The following is a 24,724-nucleotide window of genomic DNA, read 5'->3' as shown; positions in this document are numbered from 1 at the left end:
GGGCCCCTGTGCTTGGTCTCAGACTCAGTACCCAAAGTCCAGGAGAGAGTCGGGTGTGGAGTAGGGGGAAGGGTTAATTCCAAAGGGCACAGAGTGAGTTGGCCTGACTTCAGGATTGCGGGTGGGTGGGGGGAGAAAACTCCCCCCTGAAAGGGCAGAGGGAGCTCCTTCCCTCTGGGAACATCCAGGACAAGGAGGGGGCAGGGATGTGGAGGGGGGGGCAGGGCAGAATGGTCTCCAGTAAACGTAACCGCAAAGTGGGAGAAAAAGTGTTTCAGCAGCAGGACCTTCGGCCGAGGCTGTACAGCAGGGGGATTTCCAAGGGACGGAGAGAGATCTGGGAACAATAGGACAAAGCTTCCATCTGCTCACAGTGCTGCAGATTACAGAGCCGCTCGCACAAACCAGCGGCTCATGGCAAACAGCCGACACAGCACCCGATGTCGAGAAGTTTGAGGCATGCAGCTCATCAGGAGCCTGCACAGCCACCTTTACACACTGTAGTGATGCTGTGCTCTGGAACTGTCGGCAGTGCAGTATCACAGTGCTGGCATGCAGCCATCCCCACCCCACCAGTGTGCGGCTGAGACCCCTCCACTGTCACCCCAAACGGTGTGGAGTCCGTCAGTACATGTGGAGGACCAGATGGAGCCACGCTACCACAGGGGCGGAGAACCCCACTGATCACAGCGGGGCGTGGGTGGGGGCGGGCACGGGAATACCTGGTCTATATTCACTGAGGAGAAGGATGTGGGAAGGTGGTGAGCTCAGGGAGGGGTTCATTGCCAGTGTGCAGCAGGTCAGTAAGGAGGAGGTGTTGTATGTCGTGGGATGTGAGGCTTGATAAATCCCCAGATGAGATCTATCTCAGGTTGCTAATGGGAACCAAGAGATTTTTGCATCTTTGTTAGCCATGGGTGAGGTACTACGTGAGATTAGGAGGATGGGAACTCCTGGCAGGCCAGGAGAGGGTTAAGTTCCAGAGCAATTATTGCTTCTGACTTTCTGGGAGGGGCTGTGTGCCAGTTAATTGCTGCAAAGACTGCACCACGCCCACTGCTACTGTGGCAGCTCAGAGCAGCACCCCAGCAGGGAGGGGCGACTTGGGATAGGCTCTCGACCCTGGGGCTGTGGACCCCCAGCCTTCCACACTCCGCAGGGAGATGAGAAATGGAGGCAGAGGCCATTTCCCCAGAGCCTGCTCTGCTGTTCAGTGAGATCACAGCTGGTCCTGTGCTGTGTAATTCAACAACAGGGGAGGTTGACAAAGGCAGGGCGGTGGATGTTGTCGCTGGACAAGTAACAAGGTCCCCGTGTGGTGTGCTGGTCCAGGTTAAAGCTAATTGGATCCAACTGCCTTGGTGATGGGAGGCCGAGGGGTGGTGGTGGTGGAAGGATGCTTCTCTGACTGGATGTGTGATGAGCGACCTGCCACGGGGGTCAGTGCTGGGACCCCTGTGTGTGGTTGGTTAGTGAGTTTACAGATGATGTGACAATTGGCAGTGTTGTGGCTGGTAAGAAAGGGGATGGCAGGATACAGATCGGATGGAAAGCTTGGGGGGAATGTTGGCAGGCCAAGTTTAATCCTAACATGGTGAGGTGAGGCCTTTGGGAAGTCAAATAGGGGTAGGACACGTCCTGTAAATGGTGGGGCACTGAGGGAAGGTGAGAGACCTCTGGGAGGGTTCCCTCAAGTGGCAGAACCAGTAGATGAGGTCTGGTCCTGGTCACCACGTAGGAAAGATGGGGATGAATTCGAAAGTACCAGAGAGATTCACCGGGATGATAATGAGGAAGAGATTGGATAAGGAGGGCTTGTTTTTCCCTGGAGTGAAGGAAACTGAGGGGTGACAATGGAAGTAGAAGATTACAAGAGGCATGGATGGGGTACATGGAATCTCTGTCCCACAGTAGGGCATGGGTTTAAGGTGAGGAGAAGGAGTTTGAAAGGCGACCTGAGGGGAAAGTGTTTTACACAGTGGTTGATAGCTGGAACTCGCTGTCAGAGGGGTTAGGGTGACAGGAGGAGGTGGAATCCAATACAATCAGTACACTTAAGAGCCATTTCAACAGACACTTCAATAGGCAAGGCAGAGAAGGAGACGGTCCTAATGTGGGCAAATGGGATTAGTGCAGGTGGGCAAAAAGGTCAGCGCAGATGTAGTGTGCCGAAGGGCCTGTTTCTGTGCTGTACAACTGCCTCTTACACTGAACCAGTGCAGCCCCTGACCTCTCCATTGTGCCAAATATCTCACCACTCACCCTGCACTGGAGTGAGCTTCATAAAACATCTTGGGAATGGTCAAACTAGTCTGGACTCTAGATCCAGTCTGTCAGTCCAAGTCACAACTCAGTCACGTCACCTCCTGTTCTGTGCTCCAGGGACTGCAGGCTGACCTTCCTCGCCCCACAGGGGAGCCCACTCACCCCGAAATCCACCCCATGGATTGATTCCAAAACCTGAATGTTCCCGTTTCAGCTATGGGGCCCAGAACGTCCACACAAAGCTCGCCAGAAGGTCTCAGAGTTTCGTACAGTCTAAGTCCCTCCTCCATGTGTCCCAACACAAGTGACCATGAAGACCAACACTTCACCTGCCACCTTAATTACTGGCTGCTCGTGTGTTTACTCCACTGTGAAGCAGCTCCCTGGATCGCAGTTCCTCACTGCTTTAAAGAGATTCTGCCAGACACTGGGATATTTAGTGGAATGAGGAAGTATTCACTTATTTACAGGAGCTGGAAGTTGCTGGCAAGGCAAGCATTTATTGCCCATCCCTACCTGCCGTTGATGGTGGGATGAGCTGTCTCTTGAATCACTGCATTCCTTCTGGTGAAGGTACTCCCACCACATCCCCAGCCTCTGACTTGCTCTTGTAGTTATGGGGCTGGTCCAGTTGTGTTTGTGGTGGACAGTGATTTGTAGGGCAAGGAAGGTGGTAATGCTACTGGAGGGTAGGCAGTTAGACGATGGTCAGTGCATAAAATTGGAAAAAGAATGGGAGCCAGAGTAGCCCAAGCAGCTCCTCACACCGACATTGCCATTCAACAAGATCGCAACTGATCCAATCCTTGGCACCACCTTCCCACCTCTCAAGGTTCTCTGCTAATCTCCACAAATACACTTGGTGACTCAGCCTCCAGCTCTCTCTGGGGAGGAACAGAATCCCAGAGTCTCGACTTGTTGCCTTGGACTAAAATGGGCAACACCCTCCTCACCTGCAGGTTGTGACCCCTGGGAACAGACAGCAGGGAAAATGCTGTAGAAGTCAGCCACCGGCTGACAACTTGCAAAGTAACAGTCATGTGAACAACGTAATGGGCAAGTTGCCCCATGGCAGGTTAGGAGTCAGTGGGTGACCCCCAGGACATGGACAGTGTGAGACTTGGCGATGGGCATGCCACTGAATGTCGGGGACAGGTGGCTGGACCCTCCAGTGGGGATGGTCAGTCGCCCTACACCGGACCCTACGGCAGGAGGGTCACTGCTGGGCTGAGGACAGTGGTGGCCGGAGGAACTCCTGGGGCCAGGGCCGGGCCCACTGATCCCCGGCACCTGCCCTCCTTTGTCTGGGGTGTGACTCTGGTCAGGTCAGCCCTCTACCCCCGACACCCACTGATGCCCAGTGAACAGGCTCCCAGGTACCACCCCTCCTCCACACCTCACCTTCCTCCCCACCTCCCTCCCTCCTCGACCCACTCTCACCACTCTCCCTCCACCCCGTCCTCTCACCACGCTCCCTCCCTCACCCCTCCACCTTCCCTCCCTCCTCACCCCCTCCCCAACCTACACCCCCCCTCCCCCCCTCCCACCCCCTCCCCCCCTCCCACCCCCTCCCTCCCTCCCACCCCCTCCCCCCCTCCCTCTCCCCCCACCCCCTCTCCCCCCTCTCCCTCCCCCCCTCTCCCTCCCCCCCTCTCCCTCCCCTCCCTCCCCCCCTCTCCCTCCCCTCCCTCCCCCCCCCCTCCCTCCCCTCCCTCCCCCCCCCCTCCCTCCCCTCCCTCCCCCCCCCCCTCCCCCCTCTCCCTCCCCCCCCCTCCCCCCTCTCCCTCCCCCCCCCTCCCCCCTCTCCCTCCCCCCCCCTCCCCCCTCTCCCTCCCCCCCCCTCCCCCCTCTCCCTCCCCCCCCCTCCCCCCTCTCCCTCCACCCCCCTCCCTCCCTCCACCCCCCTCCCCCCTCTCCCTCCACCCCCCTCCCTCCCTCCACCCCCCTCCCCCCTCTCCCTCCACCCCCCTCCACCCCCCTCCCTCCACCCCCCTCTCCCTCCCGGGGCTTCGGGCGGTGGGAGCAGCCGGACCGGGCCGATCGGTGACGGGAACCCCCCCTCCTACCTGCCGAGCGCTACGTGTGGGTCTCCGGGCGCGGGGCGCTCCCTCCCTCGGTCCGGGCGCTCCCTCACTCCGCTTGTTGTTCCCTTTAAACTCAAGGTGGCGGGCGGAGGGTCGGCTCCCAGGCGGCACCGCGGCCCTCCCGATGACGTCACCCCGGCGCGGGCGGGGCTTGGCCCGCGGCAGGAAGTAACGTCGAGACGGCGCCTGGCGACCGGGTAAGTGGGTCCTCAGTCCCCCCCACCCCCCACCCCCCACCCCCCACCCCCCACCCTCACCCTCACCCCTCCCCCCCACCCTCACCCTCACCACCCCTCACCCCCATCCCCCCCCTCTCACCCCCCCACCCTCACCCCTCCCCCCCTCCCTCACCCCCTCACCCCCCACCCTCACCCCCCACTCCCCCTCCCTCACCCCCCACTCCCCCTCCCTCACCCCCTCCCTCACCCCCACTCCCCCTCCCTCACCCCCTCCCTCACCCCCCCAACCCTCACCCCCCTCCCCCTCCCCCCCCCCCCCCCCCCCCCCCCCCCCCCCCCCCCCCCCCCCCCCCCCCCCCCCCCCCCCCCCCCCCCCCCCCCCCCCCCCCCCACCCCCCCCCCCCCCCCCCCACCCCCCCCCCCCCCCCCCCCCCCCCCCCCCCCCCCCCCCCCCCCCCCCCCCCCCCCCCCCCCCCCCCCCCCCCCCCCCCCCCCCCCCCCCCCCCCCCCCCCCCCCCCCCCCCCCCCCCCCCCACCCCCCCCCCCCCCCCCCCCCCCCCCCCCCCCCCCCCCCCCCACCCCCCCCCCCCCCCCCCCCCCCCCCCCCCCCCCCCCCCCCCCCCCCCCCCCCCCCCCCCCCCCCCCCCCCCCCCCCCCCCCCCCCCCCACCCCCCCCCCCCCCCCCCCCCCCCCCCCCCCCACCCCCCCCCCCCCCCCCCCCCCCCCACCCCCCCCCCACCCCCCCCCCCCCCCCCCCCCCCCCCCCCCCCCCCCCCCCCCCCCCCCCCCCCCCCCCCCCCCCCCCCCCCCCCCCCCCCCCCCCCCCCCCCCCCCCCCCCCCCCCCCCCCCCCCCCCCCCCCCACCCCCCCCCCCCCCCCCCCCCCCCCCCCCCCCCCCCCCCCCCCCCCCCCCCCCCCCCCCACCCCCCCCCCCCCCCCCCCCCCCCCCCCCCCCCCCCCCCCCCCCCCCCCCCCCCCCCCCCCCCCCCCCCCCCACCCCCCCCCCCCCCCCCCCACCCCCCCCCCCCCCCCCCCCCCCCCCCCCCCCCCCCCCCCCCCCCCCCCCCCCCCCCCCCCCCCCCCCCCCCCCCCCCCCCCACCCCCCCCCCCCCCCCCCCCCCACCCCCCCCCCCCCCCCCCCCCCCCCCCCCCCCCCCCCCCCCCCCCCACCCCCCCCCCCCCCCCCCCCCCCCCCCCCCCCCCCCCCCCCCCCCCCCCCCCCCCCCCCCCCCACCCCCCCCCCCCCCCCCCCCTCCACCCTCACCACCCCTCACCCCCCCTCCCCCCCACCCCTCCACCCTCACCACCCCTCACCCCCCCAACCCTCCCCCCCCTCCCCCCAACCCTCACCCCCTCTCCCCCCTACTCCTCCTCCGTCACCCTCACCCCTCCACCCTCACCCCTCCACCCTCACCACCCCCCAACCCTCACCCCCCCAACCCTCACCCCCCCAACCCTCACCCCCCCTCACCCTCACCCCTCAGCTCCCCTCCCCCTCATGCTCCCCCTCCCCCTCATGCCCCACCCTCCCCCTCACCCCCTCCCCCTCACCCCCTCCCCCTCACCCCCTCCCCCTCACCCCCCCATCCTCACCCTCACATCACCCCCCTCACCCCCTCCCTCACCCTCACCCCCCCCTCCACCACCTCTCATCCCCTCCCCACCCCCTCCCTCCCTCATCCCCCTCCCATTACTTTAAAGCCATGCCCTCTTGTATTGAGCATTGGTGCCCATCTATTCCTCTTAATATTTTGTACACCTCTATCATGTCTCCCCTCATCCTCCTCCTCTGCAATGAGAACAGTTCTAGCTCCTTTAGTCTCTCCTCATATTCCATACACTCTAATGCAGGCAGCATTCTGGTAAATCTCCTCTGCACCCTCTCCAATGCCTCCACATCCTTCCTATAATGAGGTGACCAGAACTGGACACAGCCTCATTCCCCTCATCGATAAGCAGAGGGGGAAAGGGTGCCATCAGCAATTGGTGATCCATCTTATTGTTAAATGTGCGTTACCAGATCCTACCCAAGGTCGTAGTGTCATAGAGCTGTACAGCACAGAACAGGCCATTCAGCCCAGCTTGTCCATGCTGACCAAGTTGCTTAATTAAGCTGGTCCCATTTGCCCACGTTTGGCCCATATCCCTCTAAACCTTTCTTATCCATGGACCTGTCCAAATGATTCTTGTGCATTGTAACTGTACCCACCTCTCCCACCTCCTCTGGCAGCTTGTCCCACACACCCACCACCCTCTGTGTGGGGGAAAAAGTTGCCCCTCAGGAACCTTTCAAATCTTTCCCTTTTCACTGTGCTCTCTAATTTTCGACTCCCCTTACCCTGGGAAGAAAACGTGACCATTCACCCTATCTGTATCCCTCATGAGCTTATAAACCTCTAAAAGGTCATCTCTTACTGGGGAAAAGCTACCCAGAATATCCAGTGTCTCCCTATAACTCAAGTCCTCCAGTCCTGGCAACAGCGCCAGTCGGATCAAGTCTGTTCGGGAAAGGTGAACCACCCGGACCTGCCAGTGCTGTATCCCTGACAGCCTTGTGCTGCTCTGGGATACCACCACCGATGTGCAAAATGGGGGTGGGCACCTGCCCGGTCAGCTTGGACCAGGAGGAGGTCTGTGATAGGATATCACACACACACATGGTGGATGTGCTCTCCCAAATGGGGAGGGGATTGGGAGCTGGAGCCACACAGACACCAGTAACACAGCCCAAATCGACGAGTAGGGGCCAGAGAAATTCCCTGTCATCTGGAGTCTGGCAGAGCTGTCTGCCCTCCCATCTGGTTTGTGTGTGGTACCAAGCCCAACGTAGCCCTCGTTCTCGCCGCCACCTCCAATGTCCGCATCAATGCATAGAAACACACACGCCCACCCCAAGTGTCACCACTGCTGAGGTTGTACCCGCCCCCAGTGTTGCTGCCGCACCACGTTCCATTCAGTTGGACATTACAACTTGTCCTTAGTAGAAAACGTCTGCAGAAAAAAACCACCGTTGACAAAAGTCAATCAGGCAGTGGTCAGCACAGAATGTTCCGGAAGCCCTGTGGGAGGAGGAGATGGTGGATCCTGTTGGGTGGTCCTCCAAGCAGACTGAAAAGTCATCTGGGAGAATTCCTCATCACCAGAACTTTCAAACATGCACCAAGATGTTGCTTGGCCGGTGGTGAGAAGGTTGTCCAGCGCTAAATTCTTCCCCCAGAGCCGGGATCTCAGTCCCACCGCAGGCTGCCTTTGAGGTTGGCACACCTCTTCATGGAGTGTAGGTCTGCCAGGGACGGATGCAGTGGTCTTTGTCGAGGTTTGATCTGAGGACCTGTGTTACACGGGACTATCTGATCTGTGGGCTGTTCCCAGGAACGCAAACCAAGACATCAACCTGCTGCTGGAAGATTGTCTACTCAGTGAAAGACGCCCTTTGGTCTACCCGACACGTTGGTCTTTCAGCAGAAGGAGATATCCGTCAGATAATGCTGCTGACTGGGTGCAGGAGTACGTGCTGAGGGATGCACTGAAGCTCAGTACGGGCACCGCAGAGGCTGTGTGGCGACCACAGTGCAGGGACCTCCACCCTAGACATAGTGTGAAATCGGCCTTCCCGTTGGCCGTGGAATGTGTGTTTAAGTTGTACTGATGTAAGGTTTCATCTTGAAAAGTGCAGGAGGAGCTACTGGTGCACAGTGGACAGGACAGCAGTGAGTATCCTCAGTCTGTGCTCTGACACGTCAGTGTCCACAGAACACTGACGGGACCTCTGTCCCCTCGAACATCCCACCAGCCTCCGACATCTCCGTGCTCAATCTACCTCGTTATGATCTTGCACCTTGTTGTCTGCTTGCGCTGCACTTTCTCTGTAACTGGAATACTTTATCATAGAACATAGAACAGTACAGCACAATACAGGCCCTTTGGCCCACAATGTTGTGCCAACCTTTAAACCTCGCCTAAGACTATCTAACCCCTTCCTCCCACATATCCCTCTATTTTAAATTCCTCCATATGCTTATCGAGCAATCTCTTGAATTTGACCAATGTACCTGCCTCCACCACCGCCCCAGGCAGCGCATTCCATGCCCCAACCACTCCCTGGGTAAAAAACCTTCCTCTGATATCTCCCTTGAACTTCCCACCCATTACTTTAAAGCCATGCCCTCTTGTATTGAGCATTGGTGCCCTGGGAAAGAGGTGCTGGCTGTCCACTCTATCTATTCCTCTTAATAGTTTGTACACCTCTATCATGTCCTAGCTCCCTTAGTCTCTCCTCATAATGCATCCTCTCTAAACCAGGCAGCATCCTGGTAAATCTCCTCTGCACCCTTTCCAACGCCTCCACGTCCTTCCTGTGATGAGGCGTTCTGCATTCTGTTATTGTTTTCCCTTGTGCTACCTCCATGCACTGATGTGGTGAAATGCTCTGTGTGGACGGCATGCAGAACAAAGTTTCTCACTGTACCTGGGTACAGGTGACAATAATAAACCAATTACCCCCCCCGCCCCCCCCAGCTCCCTGTATCCCTGTGACCAGAAACCACATCCCCAACCCCTCCCACCGTGACCAGATCCCCACCCTCACTGCTGCCCTTGTCTCTGGTGTGTGCAGGGCAAACTGCGGACTCTCCTGACCTGGCGGCATGGCTGTGTCGGTGCTGGCCCGCGGATTGGGGGGCCTGTCCCTGTCCCCGCTGCCCCGTCTGGCCGTCCGGCTGCTGTCCCAGACGACGGTGGGCTGGCTGCGACCCCCGGGGCCGGCCCTCACCTCTCTCCAGTCCGGGCGAGGGATTCACTGCTCCGTCACCCTGAGCAACAACCGGCGGGACTGGAAGCAGCGTGACAAGTACACCGTGCGTCCCATTGGCATGAGGAAAACTGGAGGCCGGGACCACACTGGTACGTGGGGCTGGGTATGGTTCGGCGGAGGGCGTGGACACACCCCGTCCCTGGGGGCGCAGGCACACCACTGCTCTCCTGTCCCTGGGAGCGCAGACACCACCCCATCCCTGGGGGCGCAGGCACACCACTGCTCTCCTGTCCCTGGGAGCGCAGACACCACCCCGTCCCCCTGTCACCAGGGGCTCGGGCACCCCCCCCCCCCCATCCCTGTCGCTGGGGGCTCACACACACCCTGCTCTCCCTTCATGGGGCTTGGGCACATCCCATCACTGGGGGCATGGACACACCCCCACTCTCCTGTCCCCGGGGGCTCGGACACACTGGGGGCCCTCCCATTATTGGTTTGTGGTCCCCGTCCCCCTTGGGTCCTCCCACCCAGGTTCCCCTCTTACCGCTGTGGGGTGATTGTTGGTGGAGACAGGTCAGTGTGTGAGGGACTCCCCATCTCCCCGGTGACGGTGGGGGTACCCCACCGGCACTCAGCAATGCCACCGTTTCACCGGCAGTGCCGGTGTGTTGCAGGGAAGGTGACAGTGGGGGTGGGACCCCCCCCACCTCCTGGGGCTGTTCCCCACAGGCACTCGCTGATCCCACCGTTTCACCGGCGGTGCCGGTGTGTTGCAGGGAAGGTGCGGGTGCACGGCATCGGCGGGGGCCACAAGCAGCGGTACCGGATGGTCGACTTCCAGCGGCTGCGCTGCCTCCCCGGGGCTGAGGGGCAGCCCTTCGAGGAGAGGGTGCTGGAGGTGCGCTACGACCCCTGCAGGTGGGTCACAGGGTGGGGGGGGGTGAGTGAAGGATGGGGGGTCAGTATTTGATGGGCTGGGAGGGGGAGGTGGGTATGAGCTCAGGGCAGGTGGTCAGGCTGGGACAGTGTGGATGGGACACTGGGTCGGGCTGGGAGGGGTCAGGTGGGGAGGGGTCGGGATGGGTGGGGTCGGGATGGGAAGGTGCAGAGGGGAGGGTCGGGCTGGGATGGGAATTTCAGGAGGGGAGGGTCAGGCTGGGAGGGGTCGGGTGGGGATGGGAGGGGTTGGGCGGGGAGGGGTCTGGTGGGGAGGGGAAGGTCGGGATGCGAGGGGGCAGGTGGGGAGGGGAGGGTTGGGCTAGAGGGGTCGGGGGAGGGGTCTGGCGGGGCAGGGAGGGTTGGGCGGGGAGGGGTCGGGCGGTGAGAGGTCGGGCTGGGATGGGAGCGGTTGGGCGGGGTGAGGTCGGGTTGGGATGGGAGGGGTCTGGCGGGGAGGGGAGGGCTGGGAGGGGTTAATGGGAGGGGTCAGGCGGGGAGGGGTCATGAGGGGAGGGGTCGCGCTGGGATGGGAGGGGTCTGGCGGGGAGGGGAGGGCTGGGAGGGGTTAATGGGAGGGGTCAGGCGGGGAGGGGTCATGAGGGGAGGGGTCGCGCTGGGATGGGAGTGGTCGGGCGGGGAGGGTCAGGCTGGGATGGGAGGGGTCGGGCGGGGAGGGGTTTGGTGGGGAGGGGTGGGTCAGGCTGGGAGGGTCAATGGGAGGGGTCTGGCGGGGGAGGGGCGGGTCAAGCTGGGAGGGGTCAATGGGAGGGGTTGATGTGAGGGGTTGGGTGGGGATGGGAGGGTCGGGAGGGGATGGTCAGGATGGGAGGGGTGGGGGGGGTCGGGCGGTGGGGGAAGGGTTGGAGGGGTCGGGCTGGGAGGGGTTGATGTGAGGGGTCGGGCTGGGAGGGGTCGGGCAGGGAGTGGTTGATGTGAGGGGTCGGGAGGGGAGGGTCGGGAGGGGAGGGTCGGGATGGGAGGGGTCGGGTGGGGACAGTGCGGACGGGGCACTGCTCGGGGTGACGAGGCTGGTCTCTGGCAGGTCGGCGGACATCGCCCTGGTAGCCGGGGGCACCCGGAAGCGCTGGATCATCGCCACCGAGAACATGCAGCCCGGAGACCTGCTGAGGACCTCGGGCCACATTGGGAGGATGGCCGGTGAGTGTCCGGGTTGAACCCTCCCAGTGACGGGGGGGTACTCAGGGCAACGACCCTCCCCCCGACACTGTGGTGTCACTGTTCCCCTGTCCCTGCACAGGGGGTGGGGTGGGATACAGACTGTATACCTGGGTTTGGGGGGACTGGATGGAACGGTGGTGGGTGTGGGGAGGGGGTTTGTGTGGGGATGGGTTTGTGTGGAGTGTGGGGAGGGGGTTGGTGTGGGGAGGGGGTTCTCCTGCCGGAGGCCCCAGGACCTGGGTCAGGGTGTGATGAGGCACAGGGTTTGTCAGCGTTGGTCAGTCGGGGGAACCTGCTTCCTCGGGGTGAGTAATTGTTTGGGAGGCAGAGGGAGACGACTCTTGGTAAATGAAATGAGGGGTGAAGGTGACGGTGGGGGTAGTGGTTGTGGAGGGGGTGGGAGGGTAGTGGTGGGGCTGCACCTGACCAGCCAGGATCATTCTGGGACGGAATAGGTTCGAGGGGCTGAGTGGTCCACTCCTCCTGGCACCAGAGTGGGGAGTGGAAACCAGGAGGGAGGGAGGTGCTGGGGACGGGGAGGGAGGGGGACAGATGTGGGGTGGGGACAGACGTTGGGGTGTGGAGACATTTGGGGAGGGACAGGTGGGGTGGGGACAGACGTTGGGGCGTGGAGACATTTGGGGAGGGACAGGTGGGGTGGGGACAGACGTTGGGGTGCAGTAACAGGACTGATCTCCCCACAGTGTCGGCCCGTGAGGGAGACGCGCACCCGCTGGGAGCCCTTCCCGTGGGAACGCTGGTCAACAGCCTGGAGCTGGAGCCAGGCCGGGGGGCCCAGTACATCCGGGCCGCAGGTCAGTGTGTTCCCCCACCCCACCCCCCCCTCCCCCACCCCACCCACTGCCCCAGCACCCAGACTCTGACCCAGTACATCCGGGCCGCAGGTCAGTGTGGTCACCCAACTCTGCCCTGCCCCGCCCTCTACCCCACCCCACCCTACCCTCTGCCCCAGACCCCGACCCCAACCCCAACCCCAACCCCAACCACTCGGCACCTGCTCGACCCAACGTCGCTGACAGCTCCCCCCTCCATCTGGTCCGGGGCTGCCCCTCTTTCCGGTCCCACTGACAACCCCTCTCCCCGCTGCAGGGACCTGTGGGCTGTTACTGAGGAAGGTGAACGGGACGGCCATCGTCCAGCTGCCCTCCAAGCGCCAGGTTCAGGTACAGTCACCTCTCCCTCCCTCTCCCCTGCATCCCTCTCCCCCCCCTCTCTCTCCCCCAACCCTCCCCTTCTCTCTCTCCCCCAACCCTCTCCACCCTCCACCCTCTCTCTCCCCCTTCCCCCCCTCTCTGCCTCCCCTCTACACGCTCTCTCTCTCCCTGCCCCCCCTCTGTCCCCTCTCTCTCCCCACCGCCCCCCTCCTCTGCTCCCTCCCTCATGCTCGCTCTGTGCCCACAGGTCCAGGAGACGTGTGTTGTGACGGTAGGCCGAGTCTCCAACGTTGCCCACAGCCAGCGGGTGGTGGGGAAGGCCGGCCGCAACCGCTGGCTGGGCAAGCGGCCGAGCAGTGGGCTGTGGCAGAGGAAGGGCGGCTGGGCGGGCAGGAAGATTCGGCCCATCCCTCCCATGAAGAGCTACGTGCAGCTGCCTGTCCGGGGGTCCGCGGCCTGATGCAGGGGGTGGCCCCCAAATAAACCACTTCAGCACGAGGCCGTCTGTCTGTCTGTGTGAGGGGAGGGGCTGGGGGTGGTGGGGGATGGTCCCACACACTGACCCTCTCTGCCCTCACTGGGGGACGGGTCCCACACACATACATACACATGCCCTCACTGGGGGACGCCCCCCCCCACACACACACACACACACACACACACACACACCCTCACTGGGGGACGCCCCCCCCCACACACACACGCACACACACACTGACCCTCACTGGGGGACGGGTCCCACACACACACACTGACCCTCATCGGGGGACCATTTTACAAGTATTGCCTTTACGTTCTGGCTGCATCACCTGAGCCAACTGTTATCATGTTGCCTCACTGGAGGGTCCTGGTTCAGGACTCTGGGTGCGGAGGGAACTGGGCCACGCTTTGGAGTCTGTGAACTCAGTGACCAGTTCGGAGAGTTTGTTTGCTCGAGTGGGGAGAACACTCTGGATGTAAACAGTTGAAGTCAGATCCCCTGCCGTGTGACTGAACCCGGGCCTTGGAGGAGGTGGTGCGGGGTGAAACTGGAATGGAGAACGCAGCAACGTTACCAACACCCGGCTCATCCCCCCCGGACGTTGGGGGTCTGTGGATCTGGTGGGGTGGAGACAGAAAACCTCGGATTCCGGGGGTGGTTCTCCCGTGGGCTGGGGGGGTGGGGGGTGAAGCGGATGGACCCGCATTCACTCGTGTTTACGGGAACAGGTCTGACCTCACTGAGGCTGTGATACACCACCTGTCGCTGGGTTCCAGGGGGCCGGAGCTCTGCATGTCCAGCACCACTGATGCAGAAAGGTGGCTGCTGGGCTGAAGAATTCACTTTTGGCCGGACAATCAGTAACACAGGGAACCGCGGGTCAGGGCTGGGGTCCCAATATTCCCATCGATGTCGGTGGCTCGGCTGAAGGGACCGGGGAGAGGAGACACATCTGCAGGCAGCACCAAGTGGGTCTGCGAGTCGTGAGCACCAGAGGCGGCGGGGACAGGGATCAGTTCCGTGACCGGCCAGGTGGGAGTGGGAGGTGGGGACGGGAGGCGGGAACAGGAACATCTGTTCTCCTGCTCAGACCCTCCCCTCCAAGGGGGCTTGTTTCGGGACTATGGGGGCAGGGATGCGGACACTGTGGCCACACCTCAGGGCGGGCTGTGTGTCTGCAGGGGAATGGATGCAGGGCCATCATGCTGGGAGGGGTCGCCGATGCTGCCGGTGGATTGGGAGGTGGTGGCAGCGGAGCCTCTCCCGTCATTGAGCTGGAAAGGCTGCAGGGAAGATTTACGGGAATGTTGCCAGGACTCGGGAGCCTGAGTTACGGGGAGAGGTTGGGCAGGTGAGGACTTTAGTCACTGGAGCGTAGCAGGGGATCTTATAGAGGCATATAAAATCCTGAAGGGCATAGACGGTCTTTTCCCCAGGGTGGGGGAATCGAGGACTAGAGGGCATAGGTTTAAGGTGAGAGGGGAAAGATTTAACAGGGACCTGTGAGGGCAACTTCTTCACCCAAAGGGTGGTCCATATATGGAACGAGCTGCCAGAGGAAGTGGTTCAGGCAGGTACAACAGCAACATTGAAAAGGCACTTGGACAGGTACATGGATAGGAAGGGTTCAGAGGGAACATAGGCCAAACGTGGGTGAAGGGGCCTGGCTTAGGTGGGCACCTTGATTGGCATGGACCAGTTGGGCCAAAGGGCCTGTTTCCGTGCGGTGTGACTAGTGTTGAGGTGCCTATGGTCAGAGGCCCACACCTCGGAAACGTGCAGGGATCACACAGGCTCCGAACTCTGGGCTGCATCGGAAGTCTTCACCTTCAGACACTTGCTGAGGTGGCTGAAGGCTGGGCCACTGGATGGGAGCTGGGGGGGATTTCACCATCGGTGTCTGCCTTCGGGCTGATGTCCGGGATGGGGGAAGGGTCCACATTACCCAGACCTCACCGCTGGACCTTTGGGACCGGCAGGGGGTGGGGCAGTGCAGTACAGCAAGGACCAGTGGAGGAACCCTGTCCAGTGGTCACCGAGTGTCAGGCCCACCCTCCTGTATTCTCCAGCGCCCCGGACCTCGGCCTGCACAGCTGCAAGGACACAGCTCGACCCCGGGTGGCTGTGGCAGGGGAGGTGCAGCACTGTGGGGGAATGACTGGGGTAGCCGAGGAGCCCCGTAGTGACCGTGGAGTCTACAGGAAAGTTGGGTTCACTGTGGACTCTGGTTAAGGTTATGTCAGGCTTGTCATTGTGTGTCACACATGGGCTGGAGGCACATTTCTCAGGGTGGCCATATTGAGGGAGATGCTCCACAATCCCTCTCGTCCCTCTCAAGTTCCCAGGAGTGAACATCACCAACAGCCTGTCCTGGTCTGACCACACAGGTGCCACGGCCAAGAAGGCTCACCAGCACCTGTACTTCCTCAGGAGGCTGAAGAAATTCAACATGTCCCCTTTGACCCTCACCAACTTTTACAGATGCACCATAGAAAGCATCCGATCTGGATGCATCACGGCTTGGGACGGCAACTGCTCTGCCCGGGACCGCAAGAAACTGCAGCTCACACAGCTCAGCACATCATGGAAACCAGCCTCCCCTCCGTGGACTCTGTCTACACTTCTCGCTGCCTCGGTAAAGCAGCCGGCATAATCAAAGACCCCCCCCACCCCGGGCATTCTCTCTTCTCCCCCCTCCTATCGGGCAGAAGATGCAAAATCTGAAAGCACGTACCACCAGGCTCAAGGACAGCTTCTACCCTGCTGTTATAAGACTATTCAACGGTTCCCTAGTACGATAAGATGGACTCTTGATCTCACAATCTACCTCGTCACGGCCCTTGCACCTTATTGTCTGCCTGCACTGCACTTTCTCTGTAGCTGTGACACTTTATTCTGCATCCTGTTATTGTTTTCCCTTGTACTACCTCAATGTACCGATGTGGTGAAATGACCTGTGTGGATGGCATGCAGAACAATGTTTGTCACGGTACCTCAGTATGTGTGACAGTACTGAGGCGATTTACCAGAGAGCAGAACCGAAGGCTTCAGTGAAGTGGAGAAAAGGCCACGTGCAGTGGTGGAGATCCCCCTCCCTGCACTGCTGTGGCAGCTATGGTGCAGTGACCGTCACGTCCACCAGATGGAGAGAATCCACACAGTGACCGGGGTCTGTACCCCACACGGTGACTGGGAACGGGGGGGGGGGGGGGAGGGGGTCTGTGCCCCACACAGTGACTGGCCACGGGGGGGGGGGGGCAGGGGGGGTCTGTAACCCACACAGTGACCGGCCACGGAGGGTGGGGGTCCACTGACCCACACAGTGACCAGCCACGGGGGGGGGGGGGGTCTGTACCCCACACAGTGATTGGCCATGGGGAGGAGGGGGTCCACTGACCCACACAGTGACCGGCCACGGGGGGGCAGAGGGGGTCTGTACCCCACACAGTGACCGGCCACGGGGGGGAGGGGGTCTGTACCCCACACAGTGATTGGCCACGGGGGGGAGGGGGTCCACTGACCCACACAGTGACCAGGCCATGGGGGGAGGGGGTCTGTACCCCACATAGTGACCAGCCACAGGGAGGAGGGAGTCCACTGACCCACACAGTGACCAGCCACAGGTGGGAGGGGGTCCACTGACCCACACAGTGACCGGCCACGGGGTGGGGAGGGGGTCCACTGACCCACACAGTGACCAGCCACATGGGGGAGGGGTTCTGTACCCCACACAGTGACCAGGCCACGGGGGGAGGGGGGTCTGTACCCCACACAGTGACCGGCCACGGGGGGGGGGGGGTGGGAGGGTGTCCACTGACCCACACAGTGACCGGCCACGGGGAGGAGGGGGTCCGCTGACCCACACAGTGACCAGCCACAGGGGGGAAGGGGTCCGTACCCCACACAGTGACCGGCCACGGGGAGGAGGGGGTCTGCTGACCCACACAGTGACCAGCCACAGGGGGGAGGGGGTCTGTACCCCACACAGTGACCGGCCACGGGGAGGAGGGAGAACCGAGAATCAGGATACGTTGTGATTGATACACTTTGGACAGGTGATTGACAGCCTGTCAGGGGTGGCCACGACCACTGGTGGTGAGGCCGGTGTTCAAGGAGAGACACTGGAGACTGCAGCTGCTGGGGTCAGGAGCAATGCACAATCTGCTGGGGGATCTCAGAGGGTTGCCCACATCTGTGGGGCGGGGGAATTGTCAACATTTGCAGGGTTTGGACACCAAACATCGACAATTCCTCCCCCTCCCCCCACGGATGCTGCTCGACCCCCTGAGGTCCTCCAGCAGATCATTTGTTGCCCTGGTGCTCAGTACCCTCAGGACCTCCCATGGTCCCCTGCATTGGTCTGAGACAAAGGCTCCTCTGGGCAAGGCGTTAGGAGAATTATGGTACCTGACCTCTGACAGTGGTGCCTGGTACCATAGTTCTCCTAACGCCTTGTCTGCTTCCCATCGATGGGAGTCCTCGGCCATCCCGCACATCCCACTCCTCCTCACCTCATCGATGTGTCCCTGCTCCAGGTTTCCATGTGGGATTCCTGTTAACTCAGCCCCTTGTCTCCTCCATCTCCACGTAGCCCACCCTGTCTCCTGAACACTGCGCCAGGTTTTTCCGGGACACCTCAGGGTCAGGTCCTATTTGCCATCTCTCCCAATACTGGGAAGAATGAGAGGCGACCTCACAGAAACATTGTGAACGTTGAAAGGACTGGACAGAGTAGATGTGGCCAAGCTGTTTCCCTTGGTGGGTGAGTCCAGGACCAGAGGGCACAATCTTAGAATTAGAGGGTACCCGTTTAGAACAGAGATGGGGAGAAATTTCTTTAGCCAGAGGGTCGTGGATTTATGGAATTCGTTGCCACGTACAGCTGTGGAGGCCCGATCACCGGAGGTGTTTAATGAGGAGATAGATAGATATCTAATTAGTCAGGGTATCAGGGGATATGGGGAAAAGGCTGGAAATTGGGGCTAGATAGGAATAGTTTTAGTTTAGCTCACGGAGCAGACTCGATGGGCCGAATGGCCTGCTTCTGTTCCTTTGTCTTGTGATCTTGTGACCCATGGGGAGGGACGTCCTGGTCGCTGTGTGTGGGTCTGCAGCCTGCTGAGGCGTCACAGAATCACGGAAAGGTGCAGCACAGAAACATGTCCCATTCTCCGTGCCGGCCGTGACCTCCCTCCGCACCAATCCCACTCGCCGGCATTCGGCCCGAATCCCACCATTCCTTCCTGATCTGAGTACCTGTCCAAATGCCTCCTGTGTCCACCCCACCCACCTTGCTGCTCGCTCCATATATTCACCGTCCTCCATGTCACAAACCTACCCCTCAGATCATCTCCCCTCCCACCTCAAACCTGCACCCTAGTTCCAGACTCCCCGGCCCTGGGGAAAAGGCCGTCGATGTCCCTTCTTTCTGAACCTCTGTAGGGTCGCCCCTCAGCCTCCTACATCCCAATGAGAATAAAGCCAGACTGTCCAATCTCTCCTCATAGCGAGAGCCGTCCATTCATAGAACATACAATGGTGCAGCTCAGGAACAGGCCCTTCGGCCCACCGTGTCTGTGCCAATGTAAACTGCATGCCTGCCTGCACGTGGTCTGCACCCCTCAATCCCCTGCCTGCTTGCCTCTCGGTCTAAATGCTCCTTAAGTGTTGCGATCGTACCTGCCTCCACCACCTCCCCTGACAGCCTGTTCCAGGCACCGACCTCTCTCTGGTTAAAACTGGCTTCGTAGGTCTCCTTTAAACCTTCCCCCTCTCACCTCAAAGTTACCTCCTCCAGTATTTGACATTCCCACCCTGGGAAATAGACTCTGACTACCTGATCTCTGCCTCTCATAACTTTATCAACTTCTATCACGTCTCCCCTCAGCCTCTGACACTCCAGAGAAAACAACTCGTTTGTCCAACCTCTCCTTATGGCTGATACTCTCTAATCCAGGCAACATCCTGGTGAATCTCTCCTGCACCCTCCACACTCTTCTTGTATTGGGGCGACCAGAATTTCACCCAATACTCCAAGTGTGGCCAAACTGCAACATGACCTCCTGACTCTTGGACTCAGTGCCCCGACTGACGAAGGCAAGTGTGCCGTATGCCTTCTTTACCACCTTATCTACTTGTGTGGCCACTTTCAGGGAGCCATAGACTTGCCCCCCAAGATCCCTCTGTGCATCGATGCTCCGAAGGATTCTGCCATTTACTGTACATTTTCCTCATATTTGACCTCCTAAAGTGAAACACCTCACACTTGTCGGGATGAAACTCCAGCTGCCATTTCTCCGCCCATATCTCCAGCTGATCTCTATCCTGCAGAATCCTTCGACAACCTTCCTCACCGGCCACAACTCAGTCAGTTTTTGTGTTGTCTGCAAACTCACTAATGAGCCCACCTAAAGTTTCATCCCAATCAGTTACACATATCACAGAACTAGTCACAGACCTCCAGGCAGAATGACACCCCTACACCACTACCTGACATCTGTGGCCAAGCCAGTTCTGAATCCAGTTTAACAAATCACCATGGAGCCCACGTGAGTTAATCTTGTGGATTAGCCTACCATTGAATGCTCTGGCAACGTCCTGGTGAATCTCTTATGCACTCTCTCCCTGTTGGTACCACATTGGTGTTGGTTTATTATTGTCACTTGTACTGAGGCACAGTGAAAAACTTGTCTTGCATACCGTTCATACAGATCAATTCATTACACAGTGCACTGAGGTAGTACAGGGTAAAACAATAACAGAATACAGAGTAAAGTGTCACAGCTAAAGGGAAGTGCATTGCAGGTAGACAATAAGGTGCAAGGTCATAACAAGGTAGATTGTGAGGTCAAGAGTCCACCTCGTCGTATAAGGGGACCGTTCAATAGTCTTATCACAGTGGGATAGAAGCTGTCCTTGAGTCTGGTACTATGTGCCCTTAGGGTCCTGTATCTTCTGTCTGATGGGAGAGGGGAGAAGAGAGAATGACCCGGGTGGGTGGGGTCTTTGATTATGCTGCTGCTTCACCAAGGCAGCGAGAGGTAAAGACAGAGTCCAAGGAGGGGAGGCTGGTGTCCGTAATGCACTGGGCTGTGTCCACAACTCTCTGCAGTTTCTTGCGGTCCTGGGCAGAGCAGGAACGTCCTTCCTGTAGTGGGGTGACCAGACCTGTACACAGTGCTCCAGGTGTGGTCTGACCGATGTTGTGTACAACCACAGCATGATGTCCCAACTCTGATGCTCAATGTCCCGTCACGTGAAGGCAAGGATTCTGAATGCCTTCTTCACTACCCCATCCACCTGTGTTGCTACTTTCAGGGAGTGATGGACTGGCACCCTCGGGTCTCTCTGTAAAGCCATGCTGATAAGGTCCCTGCCTTTACTCTCTGTGTCCGACCAGAAGTCGACTTCCTGAAGTACATTCCGTTGCGCTGTCTGGATTTCATTCCATCCTGCTGCTGCTCCACCCAACTCTTCAGCTGATCCGTGTCCCGTTGTGAAGTTGCAAACCTCGTACAAACTTAGTAATCAAGCCTGCTATATTCTCATTCATATTGTAATGAATTGTGGTTTTTCTTGCTAAGATAAGAAAAGGTAAGATAAGATATCTTCATTAGCCACATGTACATCGAAACACACAGTGAGATGCATGTTTTGCGTAGAGTGTTCTGGGGGCAGCCCGCAAGTGTCGCCACGCTTCCGGCACCAACACGGCACGCCCACAACTTCCCAACCTGTACGTCTTTGGAATGTGGGAGGAAACCGGAGCACCCGGAGGAAACCCACGCAGTCACGGGGAGAACATACAGACTTCTTACAGACAGCGGCTGGAATTGAACCGGGGTCGCTGGCGCTGTAATAGTGTTACGCTAACTACTACAGTACTGTGGATGCAGGGGTGTGTGCTGGTGATTTCTCTGATTTTGCCTATAATATCAATAGAAGGCTTGGTGGGGGGGGGGTGCGGTGGAGAGTGTGACAATAATATGGGTGCAACAGAAATAGGTTGAAGGCTGCTGATTACTTAATATCACTGGTTCCTATTAAATGTCCCCTCTGACTATGTCTGTCTCTCTCTCTTTGATCCTAACCTGCACCCATGCAGAGTAGCAGTGTGAGTCTCTGTATAGGAGGGGCTGCGAATGCCGATCCTTGTAGGCCAGGGATGCAGGGTGAACCTGCAGAATGGAGCAGGAGCTGACCCTGCAGAGTACGGATGCGGCATTGAGTCCTTGCAGAGCAGACTTGCGCTGTCAGTCATTGCCGAGCACAGGTGCAGTTTTAGCGTTTGCAGAGCGGTGCAGTTTGAGTCATTCAGAGCAGGGACCGTCATGCTAAACTTTGGATAGCAGTGGTCCCAAAGACAAGCTACCGTACAGGGGTGCTGTGGCTCTGGGTAGAGTGAGTGTGCAGTGCAAATCCTCGCAAACCGGAGTCTGTGCAGAGCAGGGATGGTTGCAGAGTCTGATGCAGCGCAACACAGGTGCATTGCCTGCGTTTGCAGAGCAGGGATGTCTCACGGACTGAGTGCAGTATGAGTCTTTGCAGAAAAAGGACTGCGATGCTGTCCTTGACGAGCAGGGGCTGTAGTGCCGAGCAGGGGCTGTAGTGTAGAGCAGGGGCTGTCCTTGCCGAGCGGGGGCTGTAGTGCCGAGCAGGGGCTGTAGTGTAGAGCAGGGGCTGTCCTTGCCGAGCAGGGGCTGTAGTGCCGAGCAGGGGCTGTCCTTGCCGAGCAGGGGCTGTAGTGCAGAGCAGGGGCTGTAGTGCCGAGCAGGGGCTGTAGTGCAGAGCAGGGGCTGTAGTGCTATTCTTGCAGAGCAGAGGTGTAGTGCTTTGCTGTTGCTGAGCGGAGATTCATTATGAGTCTTGGTGGATCAAGGTTGCAGCATGAGTGACTGCATATCTGGGTCTCTAATGGTCATGATTACAGACCGGGGTACGGTGTGAATCGTGGCAGAGTCTGGGGGGACCTGCTACAGTGTGGGGCAGAGTCAGTCCTTACAGTGGGTGGGTGTAGTTTGAGTCTAGTGACCGTTTTACTCACTTTTACAGACCACGGCTGCAGTCTAAGTTCCTGCAGAACTGGGGTTGAAATGCTGGTCTCTGTAGAGCAGGCATGCATTTTGGCTTTTTGCAGAGCAGCTGTGCAGTGTGAATGCTTGCAAAGCAGTGTTGCAGTGTGAGTCTGTGCAGGTCAGGGATGCATTGTCTGACACTGCAGATTGCAGATGCATTGCCTGCAGAACAGAGGTGCACTGCCTGCCATTGCAGAGCAGGGATGCAGTGGGAGCCCTTGCAGTGCAGAGGTGCACTTTGATTCTTTGCAGAGCACGGGAAGGCGTGAAACTTTCCAGAGCAGTGCCCGTCGTGCTTAATCTTTGCAGACCATGCATGGGATGTGAGACTTGGCAAAGCAAGGGTGCAGCGCAAATCTGTGCAGTGAAGGGAGGCATTGTCTGATGCTTTGGAGCAGTGGTGCAGTTGTGCTTCGTCGAACAGGGCTGTGGTTTAAATCTTTGTGGTACTGGGGTGCAGTGAGTGTTGCAGAGCAGAGATATGGTGTGAGTCTTTTCCGAGCAGGTGCCATCGGGCCGTTTCTTGGCAGAGCAGGGGTGCAGGCATAGGTGGTGTGTCCTTATCAGATTAAATATATTCATTAGTCACATGTACATTGAAACACACAGTGAAATGCATCTTTTGCATAGAGTGTTCTGGGGGCAGCCCGCAAGTGTCACCACGCTTCCGGCACCAACGTAGCATGCCCACAACTTCCTAACTGGTATGTCTGGAATGTGGGAGGAAACTGGAGCATCTGGAGGAAACCCACACAGGCATGGGGAGAACATACAAACTCCTTACAGACAGTGGCAGGAATTGAACCCACGTTGCTGGTGCTGTAATAGCGTTACGCTAACTGCTACACTACCGTGCCTGCCCTTGCAAAGCAGGGTCACGGTCTGAGTCCTCGTGCAGCAGGGGTGCGGTGTGAACCTTCGCACAGCATGGAGTGCAGGCTGAGGCAGGGAGGCAGTCATTGCTGAGCAGGGTTATGGTGTGATTCATCAGTGAGCCTCAGTGCGGGCAAATCCCCACAGCAGGGGCTGTGATGCCTGCGGAGCAGGGGTGCGGTGTGGCTCCTTGCAGAGCAAGGGCTGGAATGCTGACCCTTGCAGCACGGTGTGCCCTGTAACTATCTGCAGAGCAGGGCTGCACTGGAGGGTGAGGTTTGCAGAGCTGGGGTTGCATTGTTAGTCCTTGCGGAGCGGAGGAGTTTGAGTTGAGAGTGGCATGGCACTGTGGGTCTTTGTGGGGCTGTAACACCGACCCTTGTAGACCAGGTACACTGCGAGGCATCGCAGAGCAGTGGTGCAGCTTCAGACTGCAACAGTGGAGGATGTAATGCGAACTTTTGCAGAGCAGGGCTCCAGTGCGTGTCCTTGGAGAGTTGAGGGGGCAATGGGAAAGCAGTGGTGCAGTGTACGTTTCACAGAGGAAGCTGCAATGTGGGTTTCTGCATGGCAGGGGCTGTAATGCTAATCTTTGCAGCCCAGGGTGCAGTGTCTTTCCAAAGCAGTGGTGCGGTGTGAGTTTTTGCAGACTCGGGGGGGCAGGCTGAGTCTTTGCAGAGCAGGGGTGTGCAGTGCGGGGTGCAGTATGAGTCCTTGGAAAACGGGGGGTGCACTGTGAGTCTTTGTGGAACAGGGATACAGCGTGAGTGTTCGGAGAGCATGTGCACAATGCGAGTGTTCGCACAGCGGGGGTGCACTTGCCATCTTTGGTGAGAGGTACGGTGCCGAACTTCCCAGAGCAGGGGGTGCAGTGTGGAACCTTGTTGGGCCAGGGCTGTGGGACCAGCGACCTCCGATCAGTGAGTCTTGGAAGGGGAGGTAAGTATGTTGCGCGAGTCTTCGCAGAGCCGAGTGAGTTGTTGCAGAACAGTTGTGTGCGGGCAGGGGCTGCAATGCCGATCAATGCAGCGCAGGGGCTGCAGAGCGGGGGGCTGCCCTGTGGGTCTTCGCAGGGCAGTTTCAGCGGGTCCTGGGAGGCGGGGATGGGATGCAGGGCAGTGATTCAATGCCCGTCCGTGCAGCGCTGAACGGGGGATGAAGCGACCCCTTCTCCCCAGGCGGGGGTCGGGGCTGGCGCGCTCCAACACCGCCCGCCCGCCAGGGGGCACTGCAGTCGCGGGCCTCGGGCGGCTGATTGACAGACGGGGAGGAGGGTTCCGTGGGGTTACTCCGGGAAGCTGATTGGTCGGTCGGAGGGTCCGGGTTTGATTGACGGGCGGTGGGGAAGGGGCGGGGGCTGAGCCTGCGGCTGGCCGGGGTTTGCGGTGTGTGATTGGCGGCGGCGGCAGGTGAACCGCTTCCGGCGGGGCGGGGCGGGGCGGGCGGCGGCCGTCCATTCTCCGAAGTTGTGAGGGGGGATGTGAGGCGGCGGCGGGCGGGGGTCGGGGGCCAGCACCGTCCGTCCACTCACCCACCGTGTTTGTGTCGTCGGACCCAGGGCTGCTGCCGGCGCCGAGAGCGGGCGGCGGAGCGAGGAGAAGCGTCGAGAGCGAGCGGGAGCCGGAGCCGGAGCCGAGCCGCCGGCGGGCAGTCACCATGAGGTGAGGGGGAGGGGGGACCCCGGACCCCGGACCCCGGACCCCGGACCGGTGGGGGGGTCTC

General features: G+C 60.5%; 3 protein-coding genes and 1 pseudogene across 5 annotated transcripts in view; 3 read left to right on the top strand and 1 right to left on the bottom strand.

The window, feature by feature from the left end:
* klc1b (kinesin light chain 1b) overlaps nucleotides 1–4,467 on the bottom strand; it is a 46,252-nt gene extending 41,785 nt beyond the window's left edge. Inside the window, 1 exon segment of the mRNA XM_052024948.1 lies at nucleotides 4,332–4,467. The gene's annotated coding sequence lies outside the window, so the exon portion shown is untranslated.
* Nucleotides 3,370–6,191, top strand: LOC127575534 (basic proline-rich protein-like; annotated as a pseudogene).
* mrpl2 (mitochondrial ribosomal protein L2) lies at nucleotides 4,416–13,072 on the top strand. Its single transcript, XM_052024962.1, has 7 exons — nucleotides 4,416–4,546; nucleotides 9,144–9,430; nucleotides 10,058–10,199; nucleotides 11,263–11,378; nucleotides 12,104–12,214; nucleotides 12,510–12,583; nucleotides 12,822–13,072. Exons 2-7 carry the CDS (start codon nucleotides 9,175–9,177, stop codon nucleotides 13,032–13,034), a joined length of 912 nt encoding a protein of 303 aa, XP_051880922.1. The 5' UTR covers nucleotides 4,416–4,546; nucleotides 9,144–9,174; the 3' UTR covers nucleotides 13,035–13,072.
* Nucleotides 13,073–24,394: 11,322 nt separating this feature from the next.
* The window catches only part of enah (ENAH actin regulator), a 213,191-nt gene continuing 212,861 nt past the window's right edge, over nucleotides 24,395–24,724 (top strand). Inside the window, exons 1-2 of one of the 3 annotated variants that reach the window (XM_052024956.1) lie at nucleotides 24,395–24,411; nucleotides 24,561–24,663. In XM_052024956.1, the coding sequence (XP_051880916.1) occupies nucleotides 24,659–24,663 (5 nt within the window). In that variant the 5' untranslated portion in view covers nucleotides 24,395–24,411; nucleotides 24,561–24,658. The other 2 variants (XM_052024957.1, XM_052024955.1) reach the window with 2 other exon arrangements.

This window comes from Pristis pectinata, chromosome 10, assembly GCF_009764475.1.
Source record: "Pristis pectinata isolate sPriPec2 chromosome 10, sPriPec2.1.pri, whole genome shotgun sequence".
NCBI classification, from domain to species: domain Eukaryota; kingdom Metazoa; phylum Chordata; class Chondrichthyes; order Rhinopristiformes; family Pristidae; genus Pristis; species Pristis pectinata.
The sequence above is the reverse complement of the archived record's forward strand: the minus strand, read 5'-3'. Positions and strand labels throughout refer to the sequence as shown.

What these genes read in the sequence shown, in the direction of transcription:
- mrpl2 (XM_052024962.1), top strand. Translation starts at nt 9,175, where the DNA reads ATGGCTGTGTCGGTGCTGGCCCGCGGATTGGGGGGCCTGTCCCTGTCC. An exon ending in TGGAGGCCGGGACCACACTG is followed by an intron (nt 9,431 to 10,057) that starts GTACGTGGGGCT and finishes GGTGTGTTGCAG; the next exon opens with GGAAGGTGCGGGTGCACGGC. An exon ending in CCACATTGGGAGGATGGCCG is followed by an intron (nt 11,379 to 12,103) that starts GTGAGTGTCCGG and finishes ATCTCCCCACAG; the next exon opens with TGTCGGCCCGTGAGGGAGAC.